Here is a 25,008-nt window from a genome sequence, read left to right as displayed (position 1 = left end):
TTTCCCATTGGCCTCCGAGTTAAAGCCCCTGGCGCTGATTGGCGGCGGCAGCTCGCGGCGGGTTTGAACGGCCGATGCCGGCGGCGATAGCGGCAGCATGGAGGACGCGGAGCTGCGCTGCACTGTGGCCGTGGAGCAGCCGCTGCCAGGGGGACAGGCCCCGAGGCGCCGCGTGATGCGGGACGCGCTGGTGCTGCTGGGCCGCAATGAGCTGCGGCAGCCGGTGCTGCGGGTGGTCGCCGGCAGCGGCGGGGCGACGGCGGCGGCCCTGAGCTTCGTGCTGGCCGGTGAAGGCGTGCGGCTCTTCACGCGGTTCGCGGGTGAGGGTCGGGCGGCGGTGCGGGTGGGGCCGAGCGGCGCCCAGGTCCTCCTCTCCGACTGCCCCCCAGACACTCTGCGCCGCTTCCTCCGTCTCCTGCGGGTCAAGGTGGCAGCCGGGCAGCGGGGCACTCCGCGCGTCCCCCGCCTGCTGGACCGGCCGCCGGCGGCCTTCGCCATCATCAGCCCGCTGCAGGAGCGGGACCTCCTGCGCGCCCCAGGCCGCCTCCGCGGGGGCGAAGCTCAGGGGGAGCCGCCGGTGGAGGTGAGTATTGGGGCGAGGGGAGTGGCCCCGCTTACCGGTTACGGTTACTGGCCCTGACCTCACGGTGTGCCGCTGCCTGTCCCGCAGGTTCCCCGCGCGGAAAGGCGGCCCTCAGCGAGGCTCTCGGCGGAGCAGGAGGCTGTGATGGGAGTTGTGAGGAGTGGGAAGAGCATCTTCTTCACTGGCTGCGCAGGTGAGGGGCCGGGTGGCTGTCACTGGTTGAAGCCCTTGGGCATCACCACTGACCTACTGCTTCTCTCTCCTCTCCTCCAAGGAACCGGGAAGTCATTCTTGCTGAAGAAGATTGTGGGCTCCCTCCCTCCAAAGACCACCTATGCTACAGCCAGCACAGGAGTGGCAGCTTGCCACATCGGTGGCACCACTCTCCATGCCTTTGCAGGTGATGATCTGCCTGACAGTGGGTCTGGGAGCTCTTGTTCCTTTCCTAAAGAATCGGGAGTTTCCCAAAGCTTTGCTTTCTTCTCTCCTGCTAGGGATCGGCTCTGGGAAGGCTCCGCTGGAGCAGTGTATTCAGCTGGCAGAGAGGCCTGGGGTGCGCCAGCACTGGCTGTCCTGCCAGCACTTGATTATTGATGAGATCTCAATGGTGGATGGCAAGTTCTTTGACAGGCTGGAGGCAGTAGCAAGGTGAGCAATTGTCAGGTCAAACAACTAACAGAAATGAATTTTACTAAATATCCCAGCTGCTTATGTGAATGGGTGTAAGACAACCAGTGGCATAGGGCTGAAAAGAAGCATGAAATCATAGCCAGCATCTAGGCAGATCTTTATCTTTAGGTAGGTTTTGCTCATGTCCACATTCCCTGGGTTTCCATCTTTGGAGCCAAGTGTTATCTGCAGAGCCAAGTCCAGAATCTAGCTGTCTGTGCTGTGCCCAGCAGTTCTGTCTCGCAGAGAGGCAGCTGTAGTATAACAGCTACTAAAGAATCAAGTCTGGTAATGATGTCTGGGTGGGTAAGCAGAGCACGTTTAATGTCTTGTGGTAGCATTGCTTAATTATTTGAGGTTTACTGCTACAGCAGAGGAGAATAGGATCATCTTTTGCCGCAAGTGGTATATGTTTGAATATACTTACAAGCGAAGAAGTAACTTCCGAGACATGCCTATGTCCAGGAGGGCATTCAGAACTTCTCTCTTCCTTCCTTTTCAGGGCAGTCAGAAAACGGGATGAGCCTTTTGGAGGAATTCAGCTAATCATCTGTGGGGACTTCTTGCAGCTACCCCCAGTCTGCAAGGCTAATGAAGAAATCACGTTCTGCTTCCAGGTACAAAACTGTCCCTAAACTCTTTCTCATACTTCAAGTTTGCTTCTTTTATAACAAGAAAATAATTTACCAGGCAAAAAGCTGGAGGAAATGCATCCACATAAACATGGAGTTGACTGAAGTGCGGAGACAGACTGACAAGACCTTTGTCTCGCTCCTGAGTGCAATCCGTTTAGGCAGGTGAGGAGAAATTAGTCTCTCTTTGTAATATCTGCTTCCTACTGATGGAGCAGAGGAAAGTGGATTGGTTACTTCTATGTGCTCTGTCAGGAATGCACGGCTGGGGGCAATAGCTATTAATCCTTCTGTTAATGTAAGGAGGCTTCATATATGCTGCTCTAGTAAGGAAGAACCCTTTCTAGGGTTCCTTTTTGCAATTTCTGCTAGGAATTCAGTGGATCCCCACCTGGATGCTTACAGGGCAGAGCTGGTTCACACAGTGGCACAGCTCTCCCTCCATCTTTGTGTGTTTATCTCTCCCTATCCTCCTCTCTAGAGGCCTGGGGCTTGCACAGCCTGATCTAGCTGTGTGTAGCTTACTGCTTCTCATGACCTGTTCCCGATCACTTTAAGTAATAATCCCTTTTTCCTGGTTACCAGGTGCACAGAGGAGGTTACTAGACAACTGATGCAGACTGCTGATAACAGGTCTGAGCGTGATGGGATCCTGGCCACACGGCTCTGCACTCATAAAGATGATGTAGAAATAACTAATGAGAGGCGCTTGCAACAGCTATCAGGTGAACTCCTTGGAGGAAACTGCTGGCTTTGGGGCTGAGCACTGAGTGGGTGCAATGGGGATACTGTGGTGCCAGGAGGAGCCTGGTGTTGTGTCATGTGCAGCAGCATCAGCCTAAGCTGTGGGTGTTGGAGTTGAGCTGTCTGGGGAAAAACTTCACAGCTTTTTGCTTAAAAATACACATTGTTACTTCTTGGTGTGTAATAAATAGCTCATTGCTTGCTGTGAGGTAGACTGGGTCATTTATTGCCTCCATACTCCTGGTTTTTGTTTCTCTAGCATCTTAGAAAGGCCATGCTCTACCCAGCCAGAGCTTGAATTAAAGGCTATTTCATTTATGCTTCCCTGTCTGGCCCTAGGATTCCTAGTCCTCTGTGGAGATCTGTTGTTGGCTGCAAGTGAAACCGGTCACTTTCTCAAAATGGTGATCGCTCAGTTCTTATTTACTGCTGGCTTTTGATCCACAAGCCTTCTCATGCTCTGGGAATTATGGTGGGAAGTGAGGCATAGTGAACTTTCTGCTGTTAGGTGTGACAAGGTTTGTGTGAAGATGTCCTACCAGCAGAACACAATGGATGTTAAAAGAGGAACAGCTATTAGAAATAAACACTGAGCACCTTGTGATGCTGGGTACAGTGTGTTAAATGGTTGCAATTTGTTATGTTCTTCCTTAATAGGAGAAGTGCATGTTTTTGAGGCTTTGGACAGTGACCCGATGCTAGTGAAGTTAATTGATGCTCAGTGTCCTGTGGGTGGTAGAGTTGAGCTAAAGCTTGGAGCTCAGGTAGGTGTGTGTGCGCACATTTGTGAAAGCCTAAGAAAAATAAAGAATAGCAGATAAATGCATAGAGTAGACTGTACAGAATCTGCGTTCTATACATTAGAATGGCTATGCCAGGGTGACAGATGACTCTATCTCAATATTTGTGTTCTTTCTGCTTTCAATCTTATTCATAGAATTAGTTTGATTTGAGTTGAGGTCTATGTCTTGTAGACAGTGGTGACTGCTATGACTTTGATGCATATTTCCAATTAGGTTTAGGTTTCAGTAAGCAGAGGACAGGCAGTCCTTACCTGCAGTCTCGCCTTCAGGTACAGCAGCCCTCCTGACCTGAAAGGTTATAGCACAGCTTGCTAAATTTTGCAGGACTGGGCACATTACTGCAAACTAGGGCTGTTGGAATGGAAAGGATTGTGCCTAGCAGAAGCACTGTTTGCCTCAGGAAGTTATTCCTTAGGTGTTTCCAGAATCTATGTCTAGGCTGGTTGATGTTGAGGGAAGGGCAATCTGTTCCCTGGACCTCAGCTCACAGCTGTGAGCAGAAGCAGCTCAAGTGAAGTATTTGATGTTGCAGAATGATGTAGTTGGGAATCCTGGGAAGAAAGGCTGTGAAATAATTTCAGTCAAATTGGAGATGGTGCCCTAGCCTGCAATAGGATGATGTGGCTGTGGTCGTATCAGCCTGCTGTGCTTATGCCTCCTGGCTAGAACTTAGCTGCAGATGGCTGAATAGGCTATAAAGCCAGTGCACTAAGGGATTTTTCTTTTTCTCTGTAGGTGATGCTAGCTAAGAATCTGGATGTGTCTCAAGGGCTTGTGAATGGAGCACGAGGAGTTGTTGTAGGATTTGAAAGTGAACAGAAAGGTAAGTAAGCTGTTTGATCTTTTGTTGAAGAAAAAGGGGGGGAACCCAAAATAACATCATTGACAGCTGATGACTTGTTAATTTTGTTTACTGCTTGGTAAGAATAATTTCAGAGAAAACAGCGAGGAAGTCTTTTCTGCAGTGAGAGGTTTTGGCTCTTATAAGCTGTGATGTCATGTGCTGTACCATTTGTAGCTATCTGTAGAGCCTCTTGTGTTTGCTTTCCTTTATTCTCTAGTTGTGTATGCTCATTTATGTTTCCTGTCTGTTCTGTTGAAGCAAGTCTTGGTGTGTTGTTTTTTTCTTGTTTGTTTTACTTGGAGGGTGATGCTCTACTACCTGCAGTGTGTATTTTTCTTTGCACCTCAACTGATAAATTACCTGACTCCTGAATTTAATTCTGCTGCTTAAGTGGGTCCCAAACGTAATTTCAGGACATCCTATTTACTGTGTGCAGGTTTAGCTTTATTTGGTTGGATGTGTTTTTTGTTTGTTTCATTTGTTTCTGGTGTGAGATTTTTTTATTATCTAGTTAGTTTTTTTTTTTTTAATGTACTTCTAAAATTCATGAAAGACTGACATGGGGAAGGAGGAAAAACTTAAGTGCTGTTAGGCTGCTGGCTTTCTGGCAGTTGTGGGGCAGGAATACATCCCTGTTTCTTTCCTGCTTCTACTCCTACAGGGCTGCCTAAGGTGAGGTTCCTCTGTGGGATCACACAGGTCATAAAAAGGGAGAAATGGGTCTTCAAAGGACCATCAGGGGTTCATCTGACTCGTCAACAGTTGCCTTTAAAATTAGCATGGGCCATTTCCATTCACAAGAGTCAGGTGAGTGTTTTTATCAGCTGTGGATAGACTTTTACACCATCATAAGCCTTATTTCATGGGTGAGCTTCCATTTCTGGTAAAACAAGAAGGGAAACTGACAGTGTCATTGTGGGGGTCCTCTAGAATATGTGTGTCTAGCTGCAGAGAAGGCAGCACATCTTCTGCTTGTGATACTTGTCTATAGGGTCAAGGGTGGGCTAGCAATACTGTTAAAGTTTCCATTAAGGTGCTGCCATCTACATAGTTGGTGTTAGACTCTCAAGCAGTGGTGTTTACCACTGTGGGCTTATCAGAGGTAGTGTTTCCCTGATAGTCATTAGCATGAGCGACCCTGAAGTTTGCAGTGTACATGAGCAAGCTGCAGGAGTCGCACCTGTGCATCCTTGGTGGTGTGCATTGTTGGTTTTTCAGTGTAGCTAATAAAGTTCCTACATTTTCAGAAGGCTTCATACACTTGGAGATCTGTGAGTTTGTTCACATGCTGCTGTCTAAACCAGGCCATGCTGCAAATTCTGCTCCCTCCTGCAATGTCTCTGGGTGCAAACAGGGCTGGCCAGGCCTAACCCAAACTCTGTCTTGGATGCCTGAGGATTGCTTGGGAGTGGTGGCTCCTCCAGCTAAGTACTAGGAGTGAAAATAGCAGGATTCATTACATGGGATTTGTGGAGTTAGTTAGGTGACTCTACTGTCTGCTAGCAATTACTTGACAGTGGAAAACCATCATTTTCTTTGCAGTGATTCCCATCTTTTAGTGAGTTACACAGTCAAACAAGAGACTTCCTTTTTTTTTTTTTTTTAATCAATCCTGTACACCAATGATGGTACCTTTGACAGACTCATGGGCCGGTTAGTGCTCATACAACACAGCGTTCTCTGTTTCTTCTGTAACAAACTTGTCTGTGTTCTTCTTTGATAGGGCATGTCTTTGGATTGTGTGGAAATCTCCTTGTCTCGTGTCTTTGAAAGTGGGCAGGCTTATGTAGCTCTCTCCCGAGCACGTAGCCTTGCAGGTCTCCGTGTTCTGGATTTTGACCCCAAAGTAGTGAGAGCTGATCCTTATGTGTTGCAGTTCTATAGACAGCTGAGACGTCATCAACTCCTAACCCAGGTAAAGAAAAATATCTCATGCTAGTGCAGCTAGGAGGAGAGACGTTTGCGCAGAGATGCTTCTTTTTCTTTTCCCAAAGGAAGATCATTCAAATTAAAACTTGTAGTAGAAGGAGAGATAAAACTGCAGAGGGAGAATGTGGTGGGGCAGCTCTTTGTGGCAAAATATCTATTGTAGTGTTGGGATTGTATAACACTGCCTGGCCCTGTGGGTAAAAGAGTTGGTTGAGATTCTTCGATCCTTCCCTTGGAGTAAGGACTGAAGGGGAAATGGGCACACAAGAAATCATGGGGAAATCTCCCCCTCCTCTGTTAATTTTTCTCTCTCTGCCCTCTCTTCCCGCTCCAGGATTCACTAAATGATAAGGAAAACTGAGAACTGGAAATGCAGCTGAGAATGCTCTTCTGGCTTCTGTTGAAGCATCAGCACAGACTGCTGAGTTGCAGCAATCATGCTATTGAGTATATTTGCTAACACAGATAAAGTCAAAGGAATTTTTTTTAGATGTTTGCTTCATTCAGCTGACTCTGGATGTGTAGAAATATCCTTGTCTCATGTCTTTGAAATCTGGGAGGCTTCTGCAGCTCCTTTCTGGGCCTACAGTCTTGAGCACTTCTGTGTCAGGGATGTAACACTAGCAAACAGAATGACTGATCAAGGTGTGCCTGAGGGACCTTCCCAAGGTTCTATCCTGTCTGCCTAGTTGTGTTTTATTCTCCACATATGTAGACTGAAACTTGTGTGACTTTCTTCGAGTATACAATGATTAAGAGATGGAAGGAGTGTGTTCTGTTTGTCTGGATGGATTGGACCTGTTCATAAGCACTGCTGGCACAAGGGAAAGCATTGTATCTGGAATATGTACCTAATTCTCCTGCAACTGAGGAGCTGCCAGGAACTGGACTACCACTTTATAGTATGCTGGGGTGTTCTTGCCTTCCAGATGCTTAATGGCAGGGTGCTTTGCATAACTTTTCCTCCACAAGCAGAACTGTAACAGTTATACATTGCCTATTATGCTGATACATAGCCTTTTTATTAGTCTGTTGCACGCAATAAGATAAATTTTTTTATTTTTTTTAACCTTCTGAGATGAGCTGGCACTGTTTAAAAATAGGAGGAAGTCCTACATCTTATACCCATAATTATGGAACTACAAGAATCCTTAAGATGTATTACCCCATTAGATAGAAGAGAGTGAGAGGATATGAGTATTGGCAGGAGCCCCTTCTTGTTTAAACACATGAGGCTTTCTGAAACGGGAGGGAGTTTCTGCTGGAAACACTGTGTCTGACTAATAAGGTGGAAGTTGAATGTGCAATAGGGAATAGCCAAGGTCATGTGAAGTGAGCTGTAACTTCACCTGTTTCAGCAAAAACAGAGGTGAGCAGAACTAACGTACCGTCCTTCTGAAGTAAAGGAGAAGCTTTGGTCTTTGACACATTGCTGAAAGCTTAAATAACTTGTGTATTTTTAAATGCTTAATGAACAGGAATAATGTAAAATATGAATATCCGGCTGGAACTCGCCTCTGCAGTTTGAGCAAATTGAAGGCCACTTCTTGGCAGCTACTGTTAAAGCCATGAAAGGATGTTGACTAGCCAGGGGGTAACATAACAGAAAACAAACTTTGGTAGGATTTCAAAGTGTATTTTTTAAGTGCTTTTTAGTTTTTTTAATTTTTTTTTTTTCCCCCTGGGCTTGAGGGATAGAATTTTGAAGGAGGCAGCAGCAGAAGGCAGAAGTGTGAGAATTGTTCTGAGATGTTTACTCTAAGAAGGAGTTCTTAATATATCAATGCATTGCTTCTTCAAAGAAGTTTGTTGGGGAGCAGGTGCAAGTACCTGAATCTGGAGCTGCAGTCTGGAAGGTGAGAGCCTTCCCCTCACTGCAGGCTGTTCCTGGCATTACCTCTGCTCTTTCAGATTTTGTGTGTCTGTAATTTTTCCTTTTATTTTTATTAAACACCTTCCACTCCTTTGAAATGGAATTAAACTCTTAGTCCACCTTGGGGAAGAACTGAAACCTAACCTTCTATGCCCACATGGAGGGCCTGGGAAGGAGGGTGCTGACATCCTAAAACAGCATTGCTTGGGCAGATGCATACTGAGGTGTGATTCATTGGCATTTGGCTTCCAGAGCCTCTAGTCAGCCTGCAGGCTGTGCCCCCTCAGCACTCAGTTGGGGTGGCTGTGAGCATGGAAGTGCTCAGGTTCAGCCCTTTCCTCCTGTGAAACCACACATGGCATGCAGCTGTGCCAGGCTGACAGCCTTTCCTTGAACATCTCTTGTTCCCTCAGCTGCACATCAGCTCTGCCCTGACAAGTGTCCCCATTGTGCAACATTCTTGTCATGTCACTGTTCTGTGGTGGGTGCCCTGGCTCAGCCTCTGTGCTGTGCCACTCAACGTTCCTGCATCATTCCAGCTGGGTCTCGGCACGCATCCTCCACTTCTGTTGTGGGTAGAGATATTGCTTTCATTCACATGGTCCTACAGACCAGCTGCTGACATCGTGTCCCTCTTCCGCTTGTGCAGGCGATCAGAGGTTGTGGGTGCCCGAACTGTCAGGGGCAAGGTTGTATATGGAGGAAAGGAAGCGCAATGGGTAACCTAAATTCCCATATGCTTGGCCAGTGGGCTGTGCTGGGGCTAGTCACTCTTGTAGGTTTTTAGAGATGGGATGCTGAAGTATAAGGGCTTTGTATTGCATTGGAAGTTGAGATGTGGGGTCTTAAATGCTTGGGAATGATAGAGTGAGTTTTATTGTTGGGGTAGACAGTAAAGAAGAATATGGCAGGCACTTCCAGTTATACACAATGTATTTATTTATTGATAGACTATGTAACAATAATGAGATAATGCAGGTTCAAATCCTTTAAGATCTCTTAAAAAGTTCCTGTATCACTGCAATGAAAAAAAAAATTCAAGTGTAAGAGTGTTGATTATGTACCATGCAAATAAACTTTTAATTACGGTCCTGTGAAGCGGGTTTCTTAACTGCAGCATTCATGGGTTTAGGGACTGACATATTTCCAGTTGTACAGGGTTTTTTTAAGTGCCATTTTGAGGTTTGAGATAAAACACTAAACAGAGCTCAAAGCTGGAAAGGGTAATAAATATTTCATGTTGGTATTAAATGTACATGGAATGTCATGGTTGCCTTCTTGGAGGTGGAGCAGTGGGAACAGAATAGCAATGGCTTTTGAAGGGTTGGCAGCTGTCCTGAGGCCAAAAGGGGTCCATCTGTGTAAATTTTGGATGTTCTCGCTAGCTTCCAGCTAAAGCAGATGTAGGGCTGAGGCTGAAGACTGCTATTTAAATCCTAAAAGGAGCTGTCAGGACAAATCTGAGCTCTCAGGTTCTGTCATGGCTTTCCAGCCGTCGAGATTGTGATGAGGCCTTTTTTTAAATGGAACAATGTTTCCATATATATAGATTGGCTGTAAGAAAATAAGTCTTCACTATGAGGGTGGTGAGACAGTGGCACAGGTTGCCCAGAGAAGCTGTGGCTGCCCCATCCCTGTTCAATGAGAGGCTGGATGGAGTTTTGAGCAACTTGGTCCAGTGGAAGGTGCTCTTGGCCATGGCAGTGTGTTTGCAACTGTATGATCTTAATGTCCTTTCCAACCCGAACCATTCTATGATTATGAGGCAAAAATTTTGTAATACAACAGAAGTCCCTACTTCAAAATACTCTGTAGCATGCTATTGTTTCTTGTAGAGGGTTATTAATTAATCTACAGCTAGAACCTAGCACACCAACATGGCTAGTATTATGTTTTGGTTAGGTTTTTTTAGCTTATTGCAGTGTCTATACTGGAAGAACAGAACTGCTCATTCTTTCTTCACTAGTAAGTAAAATGACGAAGATTTTGAAGACAGCAGCTTTTTACATGAGGCCACCGCAAGCCATCTACAAAATGGTTGGTGATGCTGCTGCTTGCACTTGCTGAGGCAAGGTAATCTTGGGTTGGATTTTTTCAAAGGCTATTTACATGGCTTGTGGCAGAGCAAGTACATTTTCTGTTCTTGGTTTATGCAATGTAGAGCTCATGTTTTCCCCTGCTCCAGCATGGATCTTCTCCATAGGCTGCCCCGCAGTCCTTGAAGAAAACATCTGCTCCACCGTGGTGTCTCCAGGGGAATGTGCTCAGGCAGCCACAGCTCTTCCTCTTACCTCTCCAACCTGGGTGCTCACAGGGCTCATTTCTCACACATTTTTCCTTATGCAGTTTCCCCCTTCTCAAACCTGCCACCACCAGTGCTGGTGACGGGCTCAGCCATGCCTTGCAGTGGGGCTGCTGTGGAAACTGTTGGAACTGGCTGTGTTGAGCGCAGGGCAGCCATGCCCTCCCCTCACAGCCTCCCACCAATGCCTGGGCGCAGGCACCCAGTACACCAAGTGTTGAAAGTGTTGGCATCCTCCAAAATTGCTTCTCTAGCTTCTTCACCCTCTCCTGTATATGCTCGTGACACTGACATGGTTGGGTGTCCGGGGACACAGAGGTAAGGCTGGAGGCGTTGCAGTAGGTAAAAAGGGGAATGGCCACTGGGGGAGGAGCACTGACAGGGTGCATGGCAGTGCAGCGAATGGCTGGGGTTCCATTACTGTGCTCCAATAAATATGAGGAAATGAATGTTGTCTTTCCACTTCCACCAGCTGAAAATATTTAAACATGGCTTTTTGCTTTAACTGCAGCTATAATTAAGTGAATTAAACTGAGGGTTTGATTCATAATTGGCACTTCTGTTACCACAAAGTACAGCCATTCTCTTTTCAAATACATTAAGTCATAAGAAACTGCTTTATACCAGCTAAAGCTTCATAATACATTTGCGTGTTATTGGAAGCATAATTCCCGTGCAGAGTGTTATTAAAGCCTTACCAGTTTCTAGTTTAAATCTTTGTATATTGATTTAACTCCTTTCTTATTCTTTATGTGACATTTTCATAATAATTAAACGTGAATGTGTCCTTACAGTCTGTCCCTGGAATTCCTGTGGTGTGCAGGAAAGGCAGCAATAGTCCTCTTGGTCTTCAATGGTGTAATGAGATTGTGCCCATGAATTAGATCTTCCTAGCCAGAATTGCTCTGTATAGATCAAACGGATGTTATTGTTAGCTAATGGAAATGTGGTATATTATAGGCTGTGCTATGAATGCTAATAATGTCATTTTTTTCACAGGTATTAAAAGTTTCTTATTTTGTACTGTGCCTCTCTGACATGCAGTTGTCTTCTGTTGCTAAATCTAAACAGCTCTATTGTTAGCATAGGAAAAGACCTGGATTACTAGAGATTGCATTTAGATGTGTAAAATCTCTATCTCGCTATTTCCTATATGATTATTTTATGCTTGTTTCTGTTCAAGATTATAAGAATGTTGGATGGGACTTTTAGCTAAGCTACTGACTAGTAGCAAAACAAGTTGATAACAAGTCTAAAAGTAAACTTCAGTTATAACTGGTGAATACTGCACTATCTGATTTTGTTTTTTAATGTTAGGTGTTGACAGAGAGGGGCTGTCAGACGTGACACAGAATCTGAGCTGCCTTCTTGGATGGCAGCTGGAGGCTAGGCAGGCACCAAGAGCACCTTAAATGGCACCATGTGCCTATGTATGGGCAACTGAATGTTCCTATAATGTTCCAAGTGTAACCGTAACACGTTTTTACCAATGATGTGTTTATTACAATATTTTTGTAAGAAGGTAGAGCTGTGATAAAGATGCTTCTGGTAGAAATTTGGTTAAGGTTTTATTTTTATTTTTATTTTTAATTATATAAGGTTTGGCATTTTGGATTTTATTTATTCTCTTTATTTTTTAAAATACATGTGCGTATTTTTATCTACAGGTAAGTAAATATGTAAATGAATCACACTTTCTACCTTTTCTTCCCAAGTCACTGGGCAATATAAGTTTTCATGCATATTTCTTCCTTCCCTGCATTGTAGGGGAAGTTGGGTGTTGGGATTTAGTCCAGGTCTTCAAAGATTCTGAATCCTGCTTTGCTTATTGAAAGATCTGTGATTCCCTATCATGAAATACCAGCTTAGAGAGAGTGTAATGTATTTTGCAGATGATGCCAGACATTAAAGTAAAAACATAAATAAAGCTTCTTAAAATTATTCCAGTAACTAATAATTCATAAAAGCGAGGCAGCACATATCTTTTTAATATCTCCAGATGAAGGCTTGACAGATTTGTTTAACATAATAAATAAAATATGAAACACATTTTTGTGGATTAATATAAGAATAACTTTGTTAACAAAAATAGCTTTTAAAGTTTGTAATTTACCTTGGAAGTTGTCTTGGTCTTAAAGTTGTTCTGTGAAAACATTCCAGGTAAGATACATTGATGTTTATGTTGGATTAGTGGCACATATTGTAATAAAATATTTGACCATTGTAACACCAGCTACTTTCAACCTGTAACAAAAAGTAAATTTTTAAAACATATCTTGAATCTTGAGCAATGAGCTAGTATTTAATTGCTAGATTTCAATGCATAATGCAGTGGGCAGAAGGATGTTACCAGCATGAATTTAGTAATAAAAGAGGAAGTTTTGAAGTACTTTGTTTTTTTTATGTCTTCTCTCCAGATGAAAAAGACCTTACAATAACCTCACCATTTTACCTGTGACAGTAGCTAGCTATGGCTATTTTAACACAAAATCCACACTTCAGGGGACACACTTCAATAGGACACATCATATGATCCAGTTGGGTCAAAATACCAAACTCTCATAAAATGTTGTCCCTTGGTCTTCGTTAGCCATAATTGTTGCTGTCTGTTAAACTTTTGGATAAATATTGTACATCTTCCTTTTATAAAATTGAAGGATAAAAATTACTCTAAGTACAAACAATTTCAAGCTCATGTTAGAGAGAGAATATTACTTCTGACAGATTGCTGTGTAGTCTTGTGCACTCTTGGATCTCAAAAGTACAAGGTCAAAAATATTGCTGCTGATGGCCTATCTAATTTAATAGAAATATTGCCAAAAGAAACGATAATCGCATTTTGACACTTGTCCTGGGAGTGTCATCAAGAGCCTCCATAAAATGCAACACGTCAGAAACAGCAGGCAAAAAAGCCTAAATGTAGTGCTCATTCAATACTTCCATAGGGTAGAGATAATTTTACAGTGCTAAGTTTTGGGAGCAGGGCACTAATGAGAAAAATAAGTATCAGCCCTTTAACAACTTTTGCTATGGGTTACAGGTCTTCTTTTTGTTCGGTTTTGTTTGCACCAAACAAAAAAAACCCACCCCAAAAAAACAAGCCATCAGGGTGGCTGAGGAGGCTTTCCACTGTCAACAGAAACTAGAGCTAGAGGGAACCTCAAACACAAAGGCTGCATTTGATACTGCTTTTCCTGCATCAGCAGAAAGCCTCAGTGAAGAAAGAATTCAGCACTGCATCAACTTGTAACAACTCCAAGCAGGGTGATGAGAGCAGGATATCAAGTTAAGGTGGAAACTGTATGAAAAAAATGAAGGACTCTGTCTAGAACACAAGAAACTGAACCATTAGGAATGCACCCAGCTCAAGCCATGCAGGTGACATAGATCTAGAATGTTTACCAAGTATATTTCCAGATTCGATACACCTATGGGCCTTTGTGATGGTTTAGAGAGCTCGTATGATCAAAACATATGTGAAAGAGCCGGGGAAGTCACAAGACCAGTACCATCCTTTAGTGCCTTCAGTGTTGCTGTAGCATGGCTAGAAGTATAACAATACTTACAAGAGGTAAAGATGCCTAGGAAGGAGGGCTAGGAGCAGCACCGAGGCAAAGCCCATTAAGCAGAGCTTATAATGCTTTGATGAGCACAGAAGGTGAGGAGTTAAAATAAAAAGGAGTTGCTGGCCATGTTTTTTGCTGCATAATAAGTTTGTCAATACACGTTAGGGCATCAGATTATGGTGAAGCTAGTGCTGCAGGCAGCCAAATGACTACAACCTTTGCTAGGTGCACACTAATGCCATAAGGTGAAGGTAAGGCACTTTCCCAGAAGGTCATTGCTGGAGCAGATGCATTGCACATGCTGCCCAGACTACAGCGTAGACAGCTTTTTGGAATAGAAGAAAATCTGCCAATGTGCTTCAGTATGCCTTTTTGGCACTTGTGAAGTATGTTTTGCTACAATGCATTCTTTGAAGAGGAAGTGGGGGAGAAAAGAAAGGTATTTCCAGGACATTTAAGAGGTGACAAAAGTTAGGCGCTATGTGTGGGTATGTAGAATACATGATAGGATGATGATATGTCCACAACCTGGTTATGTATTAATAGACTGCAGGCCAAACAGGTGGAAAAATATATTAAAAACGTGACAATACTTACCAAAAGGGAGGAGATAGCAATTAGCATGGAGCCTAAATAGATGAGTGGATTCTGCAAAGGAAATGAGCTTAGATTCCTCAATGCTCCCTTTTCTCCAAAATGATCTAGCTTACTTTTACAAGTGTGAAACTGTTTCCAGAGCACAGTCGATGGAGCATATTTTTTCTTTAGCTCACAGTACATAAAGACATCTTGCTCTAGCTGAAGTATTTGCTGGAAATCAAGGGTGAATTCTTTGATTAGCATGCTGACGGGGAGATAACTGCTCTATATCTTATCTTTTTCCTTTTGGTAGGGTTTGGCTGTTTCTTGTTTATTTTGGAGTTCCAATGAGAGACATCTCCATACTTCAAACAGAATTTAGTTGTGCTAAAACCTCAAATCAGTAAACTCTGTAGCAAAAAGAAAGCTATGGATTTTTTTCAATATTTGTTTTTCATATTTTCCAACAGCTGAGCGGGGAACAATCCCTACCTAACAAGTATTTTGATAGAAAATGCTGTTTAGGGAATAGACTTAAAAACCTGCCTACTCTTTTGGAGGGAAAAGTTGATCACATGTTATTGAACACTCTAAACAGCTTCTGTTCTGTTCAGGTTTTTTAGAAGAGTAGAACTGCTTCCTGTCTCTAAAGCATTCGGTTTCGTTAAAGATAACTGATTCTAAACGTGGGGGAGAGTGCATAGTTTGATCTTAAATGCCATGTGTGTAATCACATCCCCTACCACGCACCAGCCTCTGGGAAAATCGAACGGTACAATGGGCTGTTAAAAACTACACTGAGAGCGATGGGTGGGGGAACTTTCAAGCACTGGGATACACACTTACCAAAGGCCACCTGGTTGGTCAACACCAGAGGATCTGCCAACAGGGCTGGCCCAGCCCAGTCAGAACTTTTACATATTGTAGAGGGGGACAAAGTTCCTGTGGTTCATATGAAGAATTTGCTGGGGAAGACAGTCTGGGTAATTCCTGCTTCAGGTAAAGGCAAACCCACTCGTGGGATTGCTTTTGCTCAGGGACCTGGATATACTTGGTGGGTAATGCGGGAAGATGGGGAAGTGTGGAGACAGTGTTCTCACAGGAGAATGGATAATTGGTACATAAACTCTGAATAATCCTGAAAGATACAGCAAGGCCGTGAGAGGCCCAAGGAAGCTTAAGCAAGCAAGATAAGAAGCTGGAATTCACTGAGGTAATGAGAACTGCGGACTGTTGACAAGCTTTTGAGGTCAAGTTCTCACACCTGTGCTTAACCAATTATATGCTAGTTGCAAAGGGTCTTCAAGACATGTATCCAATTATAATATGCCAAATCACTGTAAGTGCATGTAAGAAATAGTATTTAAGGGGTTAAGGCTTTGTAATAAAGGGCTTTATGTCTGATCATATTGATCTCTGACTGAGTCCATATATTTTCTGCGGCAGGGAAGTCCGATGTATACCTCAAGGGGATTTGATTTTAGGGGAAAACAGCCAATGAACCTAATTGTATGCTGTTGCCTGCTGTGTAATACTTTTATAGCCCATCAACTAGATGTCTCCAGGTCACCAGTGACTAGCCCTGACTTCCCTCCAACCATCATCTCAACAGAGAATGAACTTTGATAGAACCGGATGAGTTCCGCAGTAAAGGAACGACCAGCGTCAGCAGGCAACGATCCAGCACTGCACACAGCCTTTCCTTCCCTGAAAGATTGTTACAAGAGATGGAACCTGACATCATGGACTGAACGGACTCGGCAGCATTATAGGGATTGGTCCATGCACTAAGAAAATGATCTCTTTCTCTTGGTCTGTGTGTATATGGATGTATATATGTGGGAGAGTGATAGTATATTGAAAATGGGGGATCTGAGCATGACGTGAATGGTATGGAATAAGGGGTGGATAATGTCCCAGGTTCAGCAGTAGCAGTCATTTTTCTCCTTTGTGGTAGCTGGTGCAGTGCAGTGTTTTGACTTCCAGCCTGGGAACAGTGCTGGTGATACCGATGTTTTTGGGTGTTCTAAGTGATGTTTACCCTGACCAAGGACTTTGTGAGGCTCATGCTCTGCCAGGGAGGAGGGGAAGCCTGGAGGAAGCAGAGATGGGGCGCCTGACCCAGGCTAGCCAAAGAGGTATTCCATATCATAGCATGTTATGTCCGGGGTGGGGGGTAACTGGGAGTTACCTGGAAGGACAGGAGGGGCTTCTGGATCAGACTCATTTCTTGGCCGGTGGTATCGTATTCTCTTCCCTTGTTATTTTCCCTTATCATTGTTGTCGTTGGTGGTAGCGGTGGTGATTTGTGTCGTACATTGGTTGCTGGACTGTTCTTGTCTCAACCCATGGGAGTTGCACTCGTTTGATCCTCCTCCCCATCCCTCAGGGGAGTGGGGAAGGGGAGAGCCCCGGGGCGGGGCCTCGATTGCTCTCAGCCCGGCGCCACTCGCTGGGAATGAGTGAACAAGCTGTCTGGCTAGGGTATAAACCACGACAGTGATACACTGTTAGAAGAAAACTGTGTTGCCTACTTTAGCTGCATAAACTTTGATAGCAGCCTGGAAGCTGCTGGGGCTTTTTTTTTCCCTTTTTTTTTTTTTAAATCAAATAAGATTTAATAATATTGCATCAGACCATCAATTTTGATTTCTTGCCCTTAGCAGTGCCTACTGTTCTATAATCAGGTTATTCAGAGAATGAAGGACTACCCTTCTATAAATATGTTTATCTAAGTCTCATGGAGGGAAAGGATGCTTTTTGAGAGAAGAGGGGCAGATTTCCTGTCAATTGTTTTACTTTTTGGCAAGCTGTAACCTCCTTCCCTGAAAGAGGCGATTATAATATCCTTGAAATGCACACATTGACATAGCTACAACAACTGTAATTACTGCACATAACAAAAAAACCCTGCAAACATTTTGTGTCCGGTTTCTTTAACTGCAGTTGGAAGATTTTTTTTTTTACATGATCCATCTTAAATTTACTCATCTTTAGCAGAAATTTTCCCTGTATGCTAGCTGGAGAAGAACATAATTTTCTTACCATGTTTCATTTTCAAACACATCAGTTACAACTGTTTCTAAGCACTAGTCATATTAACTAACTTAAGGAAAGAGAAATACCTTCTCTTGAGTTTCAGTTGGGGTCCTAGTTACTGGGCAAGGTGGATCAGACTGGTATGGACTATAACTGAAAGCTTGTATGCACAGAGTAAGCTGCACTATCTCCAGTCTGGTCAGGCATAACTAGTGCTTAGACATTTACCTAATATTTTAAGGAGTAAGTGATTATAGTTTCAATGTAGTTTGTTGGCTTACTGATTAGTTCCTCTGTAGGTATCAATAGGAATTTCACGCAAGTATTTGTATGCAGTTTAATGATCCACAGTAAATATTAATCATGTACAAACTTTAATGGCAACACTATTGAGTTCTCTTTTGTCCAAGAGAATGCTGTTTATTCCAGGCATGTTTATTTTCCAGTTATTCATTTTCTTTCAGTTTCTTACAACAGGCAGCAGAAGTAGGACCTATAGTCCATATAATCCAAATTTTTGTCAAAGCATGTGAGGAGCACTCTCTATATAAGAATTAGACTATCAGAATATAGTTTTTTCTTGCTTTTCTCACTTATTTTTGAAAATAATAAAAGCCAGTAAAAATACGGAAAGACACTTAGGAACTTAGGGTGCACTACACATAGCATCAATTAAATTCATGACAAGATCACTTCTTGTTTAGAAAAGCTTGCTCTGCCAACAATGGAAAAGACATAGACATCCTGGCTTTATTTTCAGCACTGAAATCTTCTGCATTTCATCCTCAATATTCAGCAGTGTGTTTACACTAAAGCTTTATCAGGATCTGTATTACTGAAAGCCTGTTCCAGAGAGAAGCTCTCAACACATTGCAGTAGAAACTTACATGTAGCTTAATTGCATAAATATAGGCAAAACTCAAGGCATCTACATGCTGCAGCAGGGGTAGCTTAAAATAACGTATTCACACATTGCTTGGTTCTGGTAATAACTGGTAACTATTAATGCATAACACAGCAAAGCAAGGATATATATTTATATCCATCCCCTCTCTACAGAGAACTGAAAAATGTTCTTTCAAAATGTTCTACTGCAGTGTATGAGACTTGACTAGACATTGGCATGATGAGATAAACTATTAATTGGGGTTTTAGTACACTAGAATCTAGCAATCCTAGTATCTGGGAGTATCTAGGGAGCCATTAAAGATTATCTTTCCTGAAGAACTTGAAAATGACGTGTCCTTTCCACTTTCTTTCCTTTAAGCCTTTTCTGAATATTCTGTTTACCTTTTAGAATCTCCTTGTTTTCCTCTGTCCAGTCTCCAAGGGGAAGCTTATCTTGCAGTTCTTCTCCCAGGTTAAATGCCTTGCCTCCATCTATTTCTCCAGCCAGATGAGAGCTTCTGTGCATCTAAGCATGTTTGAGGCTGTGTTAACTCATGCTTTTTCTTCCTCTACAATACGCTGCTTGCATTCAGAAGGAGAGTACAGTCAGGGAAGCACTGGGAATTTACTGCTTGAAAAGTTTGCAGTGTGGGTCATGCTTACAAAAAAAAAAACAAAACCACCAAAGTTTTGTGTGGATTCTCACAGGTTCTGGGATCATCCCACTTTCCAGCTGTGTGGATTCCAACCTTACTCATTAAGTGATTGGAGAGGTGAAGACAGTCTTAAAATTAGAAGAGATACAAACTGGTTGTGTCTCTGGACTTTATGTTCTGCATTCCATAGAATGAGTCCCTTTGTTACTGCCCCACATTGTTTATGGTCCAGTTCCCTCAGACTATCTCTGCATTTCCAGAAGTAGGAATAAATTATCATGATAGAGAAACATCAGAAGGATACAACTGAGGGCCATGCCTGCTGTGTATGGTCTTTAGGATGAGGAAGGGTAAAGGAAAAGTTAAAAAAGAGGCTAAGCATTTAATCTCTCTGGTCTGCCAAAATAGGCTGAAATACTATTCATTTTCCATTTATTTTTCACATGTTTTTTGAGATTGTTGATCCAGTCCTGAGCCTGCAGTTTGACACAACTGGGAATGTGCTAATTTACAAACTGAAAGCGTTTGTGATTTTTTGCTGGTATTTAATATACATGTATTCAACTCCTCCTTTGTGGTTACCAAAAATATCAAGCTTTATTCATATTTCCTTTTTGGTAGAGAAGGCGAAAGAGTAGAGGATGACATGTTTTTAGTATTTAGTAAGCATTTAGTATTTTAATACTGTATAAGCTGCATAATGAATGTCACTAGGATCGTCTTGATAGAGCTGTAGCTCTCAGTGAGTGAGGCAATTACTAAATGAGGGCATAGAAATACTCTTGAATCAAGACTCTGCAATAAGCTGTCATATTTATAGGTACTAGAGAGAATATATTTCATAATAAAATATAATTTATTATATTTATGCAGATTTGGAAATTGCTGAACAGCTGGGCAATCAAGTTACAGGGCTGGGTACGTGGATATCTGCTTGTGCTTTATCTCCTGCAGGAGAAGGATTCCTACGCCATCCGTTTGCAGAGCTGGGTTCTACCTGTTGGAGAACATGATGGCCTTCCCCTACGTATTCCCATCAAGCATCTGTTCAGCAGTCACCCTGAAAACCCAGCTCTGAAATACTACTGCACCACTTACCACTTTTTTCCTTTCTACAAATATTTCTTACCCCTGGATTCTTTGAGTGCTGAGTTTTAAGCCTTTCTGAAGAGTGGGACATGGAGGAAATTTTTTTCTTGGCTTGAATTTGTTTTCCCAGAATACTTGACTCTTACTGACGGTCATTGTCTTCCATTCTTTCATCCCACTGGTAGGCTTTCTTTGCCTCCGGATAGTCTTTAAATCAAAGAGCCTGATCTTCTGATGTGCTGATCTCCTACCATTCCACTTGAATTCAGCTGGCATTGTGAGTGCTCAGCACTACTGAAAATTAGCCTCCAAGTGTGTAACTGGTAGCATGTGTTCTTCGTTAGCACTGATTCTGGCTCACTTGTGCTGATCTGCTGCTTTAGTAGCTTTGAACTACATCACAATTCTTTTCCTACTGGAGTTATGATTGTATGGAAAAAGCTTTCTCTTGTGAGAGAGAAAGGGAAAGTGTATACTGGGTTTGAGTTTCTATTTGTTTTACCCTTCCTTTCCTGTTACCCTCTAAGTTAGTGACCTGAAAGGTAAAGTGTTACACCGAAGCAGCAAAATATCGTGTTTTAAATAATATTTTTATGATTCAGTGAGTGTCTGTGCCACTAGTGTTTGTCCAGGTTTACTGAATTTGAATTCAGAGGACTAGTTGAGGCTGAAATTTTTGTCTTGTATTTTCCTAACACAGTTTTCCTAACACATGTCCCCTTAGCCAGGTAAGCACCACATACAACCTGTAACCTAAGGCTGACCAGGACACTTTCTAAATCATATAGTCTTAAATGTTATAGTCTTAACTGCTTATATGAACAAAGATCCATGAGATTCTGCAGCGGACTGGCCTAAAATGTCAAGACAATCTCTGCAGTTCTGAAGTCACATAGTGAGGTTAATAAGCTGAAAACTCTCTAGACCTAAGCTTCCCAAGCTAGATGTGCAAGATTCACAGGAAAGCTACCAGCTTGCTTTGAGAAATCTCTTCTTTGCCATTTAAGACACTGAACTTATGCCTCTTACCAAGCTGGTAGCTGGAGGTAGCCAAAGGTGCTGGCTGCAGTTACCTGTGCTCGTTCCTAGATGCCAACATATCTCAGAAAGCTGGAAATTCAATGCAGTGACAAGTGCTAAGGGATACAAAGGGATCCTACCAAACGTCCAAAGACGATGTTGATGAGAGCAGAAGGGTATGCAAGCATTACAATTTTACAAGGATTTTTTGAAAACTGTGGATTCAGCATGCAAAAGAACAGTAATGGATACAGCTTACCACAACATCCTTCTGGGCTGTGCAAGAGATGCCCTGAACTTGATCCAGGATGGACCAACTTGTTGGCCTCTGAAAAGATCTTTTTAATACAGCACCAAGCCAGCTCTCCAGCAGATTATTTCCTTTGGAGCAGCCTGTACACCCAATGGTAGAATTGGCATGGCAAAAATTCTCCCTCATCTGTTCTTTTGGGTAAATCAGCAATTAAGAACAAAAAAGGCAAGAATACAGAAGAGCATTACTAGCCTTCCTAAGGTCCTTTTGAGCTCATGAGGTGTGCCAGCTAAACATGTATGTCTGCCTGCCTATCTCAGCTATCTTCCCTGGTAATCCAGCACCAATGTTTCTGTAGGAGTTCACTGTTTTGGCATGCTACATAACTGCAGTATTTCAACCACATAGCACAGAGGATGTAAACTAATGGTATTTTCCATTCTTTCAATAAGACGTTACTGAAACTGGAAGAGCACAGTGAAATGATTGTGAAATGGCAGTGGGGCAATGTCTGTAGCTATACAAAAGAGATGGTGGTGTGCACAATAGCTGTACTGATTGCCTGCTTAGCATACCCTAGTATAATTCATCTTGACAATAACTTTGTCCTATAAGGAAGGCAGGTTAAATGATGTTGCAAACATGGCTCAGAGAGAGAGATGGCACTGTAGTCCTCTAGCTGTGACTGCCAGTGAGGAGAAACTGTGCATGCAGAAGCTGGGGAAAAAGCAACCTTTAATTGCCATCTTATCCTTTGTATTTACCTATTTTGGTGGAGAGTGGTGCCTTCTAACTGAACCCAGGCAATTTCAAAATATAATCAAACCAGCATGGACTTAAGTGAATACATAAAAGGTGGGTTGAGATTTCTACACCATAGAAACATATTCGAAAAAAAAAAAAGCTCAATTTCTGCCCCCTCTTAATCCCCCAACACATCCTTTTTTTTGCACTAGATGGGCTTTATATTGTAGTGTCATATGGTCAGTGATTATTTATTGAAAGAAAAAGTACAGAACACTCAAGTCACAATCTAAAAATCAATCCACCAAGTACAGTGCTTGGGCTATTTCTTGTCCTCCATAACTGTTGTGGTAATGATAAAAAACACCCAATGTCATTAATATGCTATAAAACCAATTAATTAAGCTTCCCCAGGAAAAAAACCTCTGTGTCTTTTGCCTCCCAAATCTTTCCCTTTTGCAGTTAAGTTGTCAGCCCTGCAGATATAGAGACAGTTTGTATGAAAGAATCTGGGAGAGATTCTCTTATGTAGCAGATACAATTATCAGGGAGAGTGAAAAAAATCTCTAATTTTTTCATTTACATTTTGTCTACTGAATGGACCAAAATAACGCGAGTTAGGGACTAGTTTGGTGTATCACTGACTCCACAGTGATTTTCTGTGTGTGGCTTTGTGGTCAGGAGCAACATTCAGCTCTGCAAGTGCAGCCCCAGATGTGCCAGCCCTGGCTAGTACCTGACCCTTCCTTTCTGTGGCAGGAACTGGGTAGGCTTGTTTTATCTGTCCTAAGTGACTCATAGAGGACATATTCTTCTTATGCTGTTGAATATATTTCATAATAAAATATAATTTATTATATTTATGCAGATTTGGAAATTGCTGAACAGCTGGGCAATCAAGTTCTTCCAACATCCTGTTATATTTCCAGAGTGGCATCTGAGGGAGGCAGCCTTGCTACCTACAGCAAAATTGTCTTTGCTAAACTTGGGCAGTTTCTAAACTTGAATTTGAACTGAGTTTCTCACAGTTTCTATAGGAAAGTGGTCAGATGCTGGCATCATTTGCCAGTTTGATTATCCAAATTAGATTCCCATTGTCCACCTTGGTTGTGTCTACTTTAAAGTTAAATGTGAAATGAGATACTGAATGGAGTCCCAGCAGTAAGCAATAAATAGTGACAGATTTTAACTGTGTGCCTCTAACAGGATGGAAAGAGAGAGCCAGAGAAGCAAAAGAGACTTGACTGGAGGAAATGAGCTGTTTGTGCCAAATCCTCAGATTAGCTCTAACTGGAACTGGCAGATGATAGATGGCACAGAATGAAGGCCTAGAGCCACAGAGGTAGTTAGATGTTTGACTGTGGCTGTAGTAAAGGAGTTACATGCCTAAATACCATTGAGAAGCTGGTCCTTAAAATGCTTTAATGTGTGCAGCTGTTGTAGAATTTGTAAACCTACCATAGTTACCAAAGAAGTGAACAGGTAGGACACGACAAATACCTTGGCTTTGGCAAAACAGCTGCAGAACAGAAGCTCTGTCCAAGCTTCAGTCACAGCTGCCTTCTGATTACCCAGGAAAGGGTGGGGTGGTTGCTTTACTGCTAAATGCTTAACAAGCACCTTGATCTCTATGGCTGATAGAGATTTAACTCAGGTGAGAGAATTGCTTTCTAAATGGGCAGCTTTTTATTCAGGGTTTGCACTAAGGAGAGTAAGTTGAGAGTTCATTTGATGTTGGGGAAGCATGGAAGAAGGAGGATGTGGTCTTTAAGGTTGGTTTTACAAGTAAAGCTGTATTGATGGGGTGTTATTGCTAGTGTTTTCTGTTCTCAGAGCGTTTTGTGTGCAGTGCTGGGTTTCTAATACTAACACCTTTCAGATGTTTTTTTTCTCTAAGGCTTCATGATCTTTTTGTCTCATGCCTCATGATCTCTGCATGCTCAGGATAGTGAATGCATGCTGTATTTATTTCTGGTTTTGAAATGATTTTTTTTTTTTCCTTCATAGTTGTTATAAATCCGTTCTCTGTTTTAAACTATTGAACTAATGTGGACTTTGAAGTATTATGAGGATTAGTTCAAATATTTGTAGAGTGCTTGCTTTGAGGATGTAGAATGCTATTTAAGTGCTAAGACTTAAATATGGGCTGTGAAGAAAATGCTGCTGATAGATTCTGGAGAGGCAGCATGTTAGGTAACACTGGGCTTCTTATTTAAAAGTAAAATGAAGGTCGTGGAAAACTCTTCAAAAGAATGAACAGTAGGGAACTTCTTAATGACTTTATAGAAAATAATATGCTTCTGTTTTATGGATACTTAAAAACCTTTAGGGCTCAATATGGATTAGTATACTTGCACAGAATATGTAAGAGATTGTGATGGGAACAGCAATCAAAGCCTGTCTTTTGACCTGGGACTATCTCCTGTGTCAGTACTGATGTCAGAAGTAACTGACATGTAATAGTGTTTTATTGTTTTAAATCTTGATCCATCTATTCAAAGCAGATAGAACAAGTAAATAAAGCCTTTACTACATGCATTGCAGCCCAGTGGACAAGGAAATACTAATGGGCAGGCCTTAAATGGAAAGGTTATTATTTTTCCTCTGAATGAAATACAGTTCTGTAGAAATCTATACATAGATATGGAAAGGTTAAGGCATTCTGCTATGTATATTGTCAAGGGTTTGGAAAAAAATAACAATTTATTCCAGTTTTCTTTGGGGGAATAGAAGTATATAGATTTTGGTGTTGCATTTTGTGCAGCAGGCATAAAACCTATCCTGCAATTTTCCTT

General features: G+C 42.4%; 3 protein-coding genes across 4 annotated transcripts in view; all 3 read left to right on the top strand.

Annotated features, from left to right (window-relative positions):
• EBNA1BP2 (EBNA1 binding protein 2) overlaps positions 1–25,008 on the top strand; it is a 498,012-nt gene that overhangs the window by 8,076 nt on the left and 464,928 nt on the right. The gene's annotated exons all lie outside the window — the stretch shown is intronic.
• PIF1 (PIF1 5'-to-3' DNA helicase) lies at positions 58–7,875 on the top strand. Its single transcript, XM_062617238.1, has 11 exons — positions 58–583; positions 671–983; positions 1,078–1,231; positions 1,755–1,869; positions 1,943–2,049; positions 2,470–2,609; positions 3,286–3,392; positions 4,167–4,254; positions 4,937–5,082; positions 5,999–6,190; positions 6,539–7,875. The coding sequence occupies exons 1-11, from the start codon at positions 98–100 to the stop codon at positions 6,563–6,565; spliced, it is 1,875 nt and encodes a 624-aa protein (XP_062473222.1). The 5' UTR covers positions 58–97; the 3' UTR covers positions 6,566–7,875.
• ST6GALNAC3 (ST6 N-acetylgalactosaminide alpha-2,6-sialyltransferase 3) overlaps positions 23,878–25,008 on the top strand; it is a 253,727-nt gene continuing 252,596 nt past the window's right edge. Inside the window, exon 1 of one of the 2 annotated variants that reach the window (XM_062617248.1) lies at positions 23,878–23,985. The gene's annotated coding sequence lies outside the window, so the exon portion shown is untranslated. The remainder of the gene's footprint in view (positions 23,986–25,008) is intronic. The other variant, XM_062617247.1, reaches the window with a different exon arrangement.

This window comes from Pezoporus occidentalis, unplaced genomic scaffold, assembly GCF_034315485.1.
Source record: "Pezoporus occidentalis ecotype Australia unplaced genomic scaffold, CSIRO_AGI_Poc_V1 ctg194, whole genome shotgun sequence".
Taxonomy (NCBI): Eukaryota; Metazoa; Chordata; class Aves; order Psittaciformes; family Psittacidae; genus Pezoporus; species Pezoporus occidentalis.
This window is presented reverse-complemented; position numbering and strand designations above follow the sequence as displayed.